Raw genomic sequence first — 9,206 nt, 5'->3', positions numbered from 1 at the left:
AACAGTACACAGGCATTTGTAAGCTGGCCCCATCTCAACATTCACAGCCAATGTGTAACATACCCAACATACTCAAAGAGCTGAATTTAAATTTGTCGCCTGTTAAAAACGGCCCAAACGTTGGACAGTAAAATGAGCTGCAGAAAACCTGTTTCTTTTCTTATTTAGTCTCCTCTGCTTCTTCTAACTTTATGTTTAAACACCTTTACAGAAATTACAAACGGCAAACTTTGAGTCTTCTTCGATCAGTTCAAACTTCCACGTTAGCTGACGACCGATGGTGCGTTCGAGGCCTCAGGAAAAACAGCTATGGGTGTGTTCAAAGATCATTAAGCTGAAAACGGGCTGATTCTGAGCTCCGGACCGGTGAATCCCTCATTTTAGGTGAAAAAGTGACCCACAAACAGCAAGGATTTGTCTTTTTTTTTGGTGTTTTCTTTTGTTTTCTTTGGTCACAGCGGGTGATTTTATGTTAACAGCTTCGCAGAAACCAGGGTCAGCGTACTTGAACTTGAACTATAATGCTTGAATGGCACGTCTGAACGGTTTCCTTTGCTACCGGTTGTGCTGATGTGTCTGACAAGTCCCTGCTTTGGAAAACAATGGCTCAAACAGAGCGGAATGATCCGAACGGCCGTCATCCACGAGGAATGAATGACCCCCTCCAGTCTGCACACCGAACACCAGAAAAATACAAAATTGAACCGATGTGGTACACGGCAACGAGGGATCATTGATCAGAACGTCGATCCTTTTTTCAATAATCCAGCAGAGGATCGGGTGTTTAACGCCTCATCTAATCACATCAGGTAAAACGTAAGGGAACGTCAAGGCCCAGACAAGGAAATCGTTTTATCCATAGCAGCAGGAGCCAAATTATGCCTCATGTTCAGGATTACGAAGACAGTCACAGATATAAACCAGCTGTCTTCATTTTAATCCAGGCGCCAATTAAGGTTTGATTACAAGCACAGAAGGAAGAGGAGCCTGTGCTCCATTGGATTACCTTGAAAGGACACTGTTTTCGATTTGTACACATGTACAGAAGACGAGGGACAGAAGACGAGGGACAGAACGGAGACGCGACGTCAAACCGAACGCAAAGAAATGTGGAAGCTCGTACCTGTTCCCTCTTTGTTGCCGTTTTGATGTGTCCGCAGCTCCTCTGATTTGAAGAAGTCGATGCTGGCGTACGTGTTGAGGCTCGAACTGCTGCTCCCGCCGGCGGCTGCACCAACTCCCCCGACTCCAGAGTCTGCCACCGCCGCAGAGAAGAGCCGAGACTGGGACTGGCTTCCCAGGGACCCGTCCAGGCCGGCGAGGGGACTCTCTTTGTTGACCAAGTCCAAGTCTATGTAGTTAAGACCTTGCTCTGTAGAAGAAGTCTGATTGTTTCCAGAGACGGGGGGTTGGGCGGGGGAGTCCGTGGCGGCGCCGTTCCCCCACAGCATGCTTTCGAATCCAAGGCGGCGGGTCACAGCCTGGGTGTGCTCGGGAAAGAGGGAGGCGGTTGAGGAGGACGTGGGAGTAGAGGTGGGGAGGGAAGGTGTGGCAACAAAGGTTTCTGAGCAGTGCCGTCTGCGTCCTTGGGGGTCAGCACGGATTACTTTAGCCCCCTGGTCGGGGTTAGGTCCTGATTTGCACAGAGGGAAATCTAGACCTCGTGACAACAGTGAAACGGGCGGCTCGATCCTGGTGGGAGATGGGACTTTGGGGGAGACGCTGGGGGACGTTCGAGGGACGGCGTTGTTGTTCAGGCTGAAGGCCATCTCTGTGTAGTCCCCGCAGGACGTAGGAGACTCGGACTCGGTCACCGATGGAACGCTTTCCCTGCTTTTCCGAACAGGGGTCTCAACCACTTTAGGACAAACTTCTCGAAGACTAGCAGGACCCTCCTTACTGGTTTTTGGGGCATGAGCGAGAGCGGGAGGTGTGGGAGGGGTGTGGAAAGGGGGGAAAACTAATGGGATAAGGGAATGGGGTGAAGGGGACGGAGAAGGACCCAAATCCATGTTGACATACTCAGAGGCGGACGGGGGAGTGACCGGTGTAGAAGGACTCTGGGAGAGGGGCAGAAAGTTCCCTGCACAGGACGTTGGTCTGTTTTGAGGATGCTGACTATTTGAGCCTTGAGGCATCAATGATCCATACCTCGACCCCCTGCCTCGCCCTACTCCAACCCCAGTATGGTTGCACTTCTCCCCCTTGAATTCAATGCTTACATATTCCCCAGGGCTCTTAGGTTCTGGCGGTAGGGGGTTCTCACGGACCCTAGGAAGGGTGTTAGCCTTTGATACATCAACAAAGAGGCTCACTGGCCTGCTTCTAGCATGACTGCCCTGCTTTGACAACCCATCAGAGCCCCGTCTCTGAGCGAACTTGCTCCCCTCTTTGGACTTAGATCCACTTGTCATGTTACTCAACACCTTAGTAGACCGATCCTCAGTCTCCCCAAGACTCTCGTTGCTGGCTGAGCTGGAGGAGTATGAGGATGAGGAGAACGACTGATGGCGTCCAGCTGTTGAACTGCCTGCCAGCTGGTCCTGACGCCCTCCGATATTTCTTCGACCACCTGTTTCTCTACAACTTCCATTGGGCCTTCGACCTCGTCCAGGCCCATCATCAAAATGCCCGGCAGTGGGGTTATGCTTGTACGACCGAGGAAGGGAGTAGTAAGAATACACCATCTTTGGGGGTTGTTGTTGCAAACTGGTTTCTAAATGGCAGGTGTGGTCAGAAGATGGGGGGCTGCCATTTACAGAGGGTGCGCTAATCGGTGACATGTTCATATAGTCACTGCCAGCCCTGCTGTCTGCACTGCCACTACCTACCCAAGCACCTTCAGAGAGACCTCCACGCTGGTCTGGTGAGCAGCTACTATTGGGGGACATAATCATATAGCCATCAGAAGCTGGTGGAGGTCTGATCTGCTGTGGGGGAGACACGCTGTTGTTAGGCGTCATGGCCATGTAGTCGTCAGCAGGCTTAGAGTCTAATTCAGGAACAGAGACGGTTATTGATTGGGACAAGGATACAGGAGGCTGAGTAACTCCTGGCAGCATGGACATGTACCCATTGTCCACCCCTAAATCTATCCCACCACCTGCTCCTGCACCCCCCTCAGTTTTTACCTCCGCTGCCACATCTATGTACCCTCCTCCCCCGACACCAGCGCCCATGCCTAATTCTCTTTGCACCGAGGAGCAGGGAGAAGTGAAGGACTCTCGGCTGGTGCTCCTTGACATAATGGCGTAATCGGCCGAATCTTCATCCGCAGGCTCTTCGGCCCTGCGCTGGTGTGGGGCCAATCTTTCCAGGGCCATAGGGGGCAAGGAGGCGCGCTTGCTCAGCAGCCTCCGTTCAGCTTCACATTCACGGCTGGAGGAGCGTCGAAGCACCCTTCTAGTCTGAGGCTGGGAGCCGCCGGCTGGTGTTCCTGAAGCAGCCTGGGAACTAGACACTAAGCTCCCTTGATTGTTACCGCCACCGGCACTACCACCAACACTACGCTGGCTCATCAGAATATAGTTGGCTCCATCCTCACCAATGGACTGGCTGCCGGTGCTGCCAACAGAGCTTCCAGGGAGGCTCAGCGAAGGGAGAACTGCGTGATCTCCAGGACTCGAACCATATTCATCAGAGGAGCCATAATCACTGGGTGAGCCTGAGACAGAGGTATGATGAGAGGGCACACGACTGTAGGTACCAGACCCCGTGACAGCACCAGCTGATGTTATGCCTCCAAATTCAGAGCCGTGCCCAGAGCTCGAAGACAGACTTTGGGCTGGGGATGGCGCTGGGGTAGAAATGGAGCACATCAACGCAAAAGGAGTTTTAGCATTTGTGGTTGGGACTGAACGTGCCGACTTTGATCTGAGGATCGGGGTGGTGGAGCAAGACCCATTCGTGGAAGGACTTGAGTTCACACCATGGATCGGAGTAGAACCTGCTAACCCGTCGTCGCCTTTGCCTCCGTCACTGGAGGTGCGAGACCTCGGAAAGCTGTGGCGGGGTGTGGGAGAGGCACTAGAGCTGGCCACTGTTGTCCCGCCATTAGCTCCTCCAGGAGGCTCGGTTCGAGGCCGGCGGAGGAAGCCGACCTGACTGGGAGGAGGGTTTGGGTGGTGGCGGCGCGAGGGGACGCTGATGGGGTTGGAAGCAGTAGCTCCTCCTCCAGGACCAGAATTCGACTGGGACTTGCTGCGCTGGCGGAACTCCTCGCTCAGCGCCTTCATGGCCTCGAGCAAAGTTTCGTGCATGTTCTGGGCCACCACCGAATCATCCACCTAGGACACGGCACAAACAATGAAGACGGATCATGACTGCAATGCTTTTTTGTTAGAGGTATTTCAAGAAAACCTAAAACTGATTATTGGCTTCATGTTCAACTGTTAACAAAACCACACACAAGACTTGAAACTGCAAGCTCACCTGCATCCAGAACTCGCCAGGGCCCGTCACTGCGGAGCGCCCCACTTCCACGAAAAAGAAGTTCTCAGAATGGCCACAGCGCCTGACGTTCATCAGCTGCAGCACCACCGCGGCGGCATCGGAGTTCAGCTTCACAAAGTTGACCGTCTTGTCAGTGAGGCAAAGGCGATAGATGCCAACCAGGTTCTTGGCCTGACCGAGGCCTTTGGGCCACACTTTGACCTGCCAGACCTCTTTGAACGCGGGCCCGGGATTGGGCGCCCCATAGTCCCCCGCAGCGCCACCGTCGGTGGGGTTTTTACCTTCGGGGACAGAACAGAGGCGTTCAGAGGTTTTAAAAAGGTTACCGGAGAGAAACGAGACAACAAAGCACTATTATGATGTGACATTCGTGTATATGTTAGGACCCACCAGGTGAAGCCACCTCTATTTACCTGTTAGTTAAAAACAAGGTGCCTTTATTTCGTGAGCTGAGCTTTGGCTGAGCTTTTAATTGATTTTTAAACCAGGTCTGAGCTGGAGCCCGGCGTGCACCGGCTTGTGCATCTGCCTCAGCGTACCTGCAGGCCTCGTATCTGAAGTCCCATTTGTCAACCACATTGCCATCCCAACACACACACACACACGGCCAGTATGGAAAATTTAAACTGTCTACAAGTGAAGTGCAACACAAAAATGATGACTGTGGAAAAAAAAAAGCAACAGCCAAGGAAAAAAAACTTCACGTGGGAATCTTTTCTGGACCCAACGTAAACGACTCAAGACGACGACGCACTCATAAAGTTCCTCTTTGGAGCTCCGTCTGGAGTGCCTCCTGGGATTTCTGAAGTTACAAATTGTTGTGTCTTGTAGCAGTAGTAGTACAGACAGTCCATTCACCCTTTGTGTTCAGAGTGCTTTTTCTTTTTTTTTTTTTCTTTTTTTACAGACTGTTCTGAAACACTGAGGCAACAACAAGGTGCAGAGAAAAGGTCTCGGTGAGATCCGATCCTCGGGGCCGAACAAAAGCGGGGGGGATTTATTGAACCACTTTGTATTTTTAAACGCTTGTTTTGGCGTTTCAAGTTCGCACACTTCGGGCGAAACTCGTATCTGATATCAGGACGTACCCTGAATCTGTCAGCCTTTTTTTTTTTTTTTAAGGGCGGATTTGGACTCAATTACTTCCACACAGAAAATCTCCCAAATCTGCTGACTAAAAACGGTTTGCAGGGGGAAAATAAAACGCTATCATTCTTCTTGATTTAATGGGTTTATTATGAATCTTTCAGGAAACACCTCTAATCCTGACCCCTCTTCTCCCGTCTTGTGTCATATTTCCAGGCCAGATGTCTGAGCGTGATCTCCATCGACGACGCGGGAGGGATCCGACGTCAAAACTGAAGAGGGAAACCTCAACGGGACGGCTCACCTGCGTGTCTCACGGGAACAGGATGTTCTTTGTCCAATGTCGGGAGGACTCGAGCACCTGCCTTATTAGCCCCGACTCCATCTGGCATATTAAAAAAAAAGTGCTGAAAACCAGACGTGCTCTGTCGGGTGATAACGTTTAGTCTGAGTGTTCGTGAGTCTGTCGGGTCGGCAAAGTATCTCAAGAAACTTAGTGGAATTTAATGAAGGGCTCAGAAAGTATTCATCTGATCCAAGATGGCCGTCGCACCTTAGCGTTCACAAAAATGGCTCCAAGTGGATCGAATTTACAGACGCCGAGTTAAAATGTTTGGCGTGGTAGTAGCTGAGGCTGATACGAATTTACACTCCGAGCGCAAACGGATCTCACGGAATCTTTGTTCGAGGCAACCGCGTCGGTCTGTTAGCACAATATCTCGTGAACCACTGGGCGGATTTTACTGAAACTCACAGGAAGTAGTTACTGGATGTACGTCCACAGCCGATTGACTTTCGGAGTCAACCCGATTCAAGATGGCCGCCTCAGCTTGCTGACCGTAGAAAACGCAAAGATGGCTCTGACTCGGCCGATTTCACAGATACGGAGCTAAAATCGGACGTGGTAGTAGCTGAGTCATTCACGACGCCTGCTTCAAGCGCGACGGCTTGCGATATCGCGCGAGGTCGCGCATGACGTCGTTTGAGAGGTCTGACTAAAAAAACGCGACAAATTCAGACAGTTTTAATCTACAACTCCGTGCCTTTAATTTCAAAACACTTGTTTTAGGATCGCAGCAAATCATGACAATCATGACCCAGAATAGATGTTTTGTTGAGGCTGCGGCTTACAGCCCCCCCCACCTCCTCCCGCGTTAGATGAGTCACTTGAGGCTGAGCGTGGCCGCTTCATGCTTCATGCATGAAGCCCCGTTTGCTTCCTCCACTCAGATTTACAACAGGAAGAGGCGGTGGGACCGCACGAGATCGTTAGGGAGATACCGGAGAGCCATTAGGGAGGAACAGAAAATTGCAGTTGTAAAAAAGAGAACTATTTGTAGAAACTCATGTTTTTTTTTCTTGTCCAACTCCTTTACAGAAAGGCCTTGTGGGGGAAGCTGGGGGGGGGGTTCCTGTCTGCTTAAAACTCATGGTTAAATCCAAACTAAAAACAAAACAAAATAAAAACCTTCAGGAGAACATGCTAGAATCACTTCAAGGTGCAGCCCAATTCGCTCCCCGCCAAACATCACAAACATTCGCTCCCCGTTACGTAAGGCCTGGTGCTGCTCCAGCACGGAGCGGAATGAATTATGGATCGCCGCTGGCTTCCCTCCGAGGCCGTTTTTGTGCAGATGCAGTGCTCTGCTTTTTTTGGGGGGGGTGGATTGGGACAGCTGAGGAAGCTGCACGTTTAAATTTTACATCGAGGTTATCAACGGGTCAGCTCCCATGCAGGCATGACACCCGCCCCTATATGGAGGAGGAAAAAAAAAAAGGAGCATAATGAACCCTCAGAAAAACAACACACACACACACACACAGAGTACTCTTGTTAAAACGATGCCAGATGCGTGTGAAGCCCAAACACACCTGTACGCTAATGGAGGATCTGGGCTGCCAGTTGAATGAGGGCGGACGACATCCAGCCGACCTCGATGCCCCCCCCCCCCTGGAGGAAAGCCTCCCCGGGGTTTCAGCGCCGAAGTCGGCGAGCCTAAAAAACAAACCCACACTGGCGTATTCATGCGCCCGGGTGTTTACTTCAATTTGGGCACCGCCGCACGGGAACATGGCAGCGCCGGCCGCCCCGAGAACGGCGGCGGCCCGCTCCGAAAACACTGGCGTCCATTCAGAGCAATTTATTTTGCCTCCCCCCCGTAGATCACAGGCTGCATGAAACGGGGTCCGTACACCTTCGAGAAAGCTACTTTCAAGCCCTTTTTCAAACATTACATGGTAATTTGTTTATTTATTTATTTTTACTCTTTTTACAGTTTGCAACTAGAAGCGCTCAGAGAGCCCAAACCTCCGCCGAGGCCACAGCGTGATTAAAAAGATAAAAACAGTTCGATCCGGATCAGAATCTGGATCAGCACCAAAATGTAATCCATCGTTTTTTGTTTCCTCCATATCTGTTCTTTAGTTTTTACCTGATCTTTGCTGACAGACAGACAAACAAACCAACAACCGGAAACAGAAGGGTCGCATGTAGGAGCAGAAACAGGTTTTTAACAAAGGGGTCACCTGTGACCTTTGACCCCCTGAACCTTGAAATCAACAGGCATCATCTTTGACCCACGAGGTGTCCAGCTGTGCAGTTTGACATTCTTACATTACACCGCTGCAGAATTAGAGGACTAGGTCAGCTGTGATGTTGACCTTTGACCCCATGACCTTGAAATCAGTGGTGATCACTCTTGACCCCTGAGGTGTCCAGATGTGTAGTTTAATGTTCCTCCGTTGCATGATTGTAGAGTTAGAGCACAAGGTCATCTGAGACCTTGACCTTTGACTGGATCACCTTGAAATCAGTCGTGATCACCCTTAAACCATGAGGAGTCCAGCTGTGGAGTTTAACATTCCTGTTAAAGAGCTGCAGAGTTGGAGCACGGGCTGATCTGTGACCTTGACCTTTGACCTGATCACCCTCAACATTTAAATCCCTTGTTCCTTGGACCATGTTTGACGTTTCCTGAAGATTTCGTGAAAATGCGTTCATAACTTTTTGAGAACCTTGTCCACAGACAGACAGACAGACAGACAGACAGACGCTACTGAAAACATGACCTTCTTGGCGGGGGTAATAAATTGCCACATAGTTAAAACAGCATGCTCCAAGTGATTTCCCTTCCTTGTTCCATAAGCGCAGATGTTATTGTGCTGTAAAGAACCACATAAAATTGTCCCTTTTTCTTCTTTCTTGTCGCCAAGTTCCTCTTCTCTACAGAGTGAGATTTTCGTATTTCTTCCACCGCCCGACCCAGTCAGGATTAAAAACTGTATTTCTCCAAATGGAGGTCAATGGAAAAAAAAAAAAAAAGCTACCTACAACAGGTAAGATATTAACTGTTCACAACCTCGGTACATACCCTGACTTCAAAGACATGAACTATCCCTTTATTAGACGTTTTTAAGGGTAAACAAACCCCAACGGACTGGACCGGTTCCTGTAAAACGGTGGATAAGTGTAACTAGCTCGTCTATGTGTCTTTGTGCTAAAAGGAGATAAGTTGGAGCGTTGGGGGGGGTATCAGGGGGGTCGTATTCACCCCCTGAGGCTGCTTGATGCCCGCTGAGATACTGACAGCTCTGCTTCGGAGTGACAGTTTAATTATTGTTGGCGGTTTTCACGCAAATCCTGAGGAAGTGGGTCTCCTTCAGCCGCC

The 9,206-nt window shown here is 50.4% G+C and overlaps 1 protein-coding gene across 1 annotated transcript in view; it reads right to left on the bottom strand.

The window, feature by feature from the left end:
- The window catches only part of si:ch73-335l21.1 (insulin receptor substrate 1-B), a 43,578-nt gene that overhangs the window by 26,543 nt on the left and 7,829 nt on the right, over window positions 1-9,206 (bottom strand). Inside the window, exons 2-3 of the mRNA XM_017426245.3 lie at window positions 4,432-4,733; window positions 1,124-4,286 (exon numbers count right to left, since the gene is read on the bottom strand). Of these exons, the coding sequence (XP_017281734.1) occupies window positions 1,124-4,286; window positions 4,432-4,733 (3,465 nt within the window). The remainder of the gene's footprint in view (window positions 1-1,123; window positions 4,287-4,431; window positions 4,734-9,206) is intronic.

This window comes from Kryptolebias marmoratus, linkage group LG7 (genome assembly GCF_001649575.2).
Source record: "Kryptolebias marmoratus isolate JLee-2015 linkage group LG7, ASM164957v2, whole genome shotgun sequence".
NCBI lineage: Eukaryota > Metazoa > Chordata > Actinopteri > Cyprinodontiformes > Rivulidae > Kryptolebias > Kryptolebias marmoratus.
This window is presented reverse-complemented; position numbering and strand designations above follow the sequence as displayed.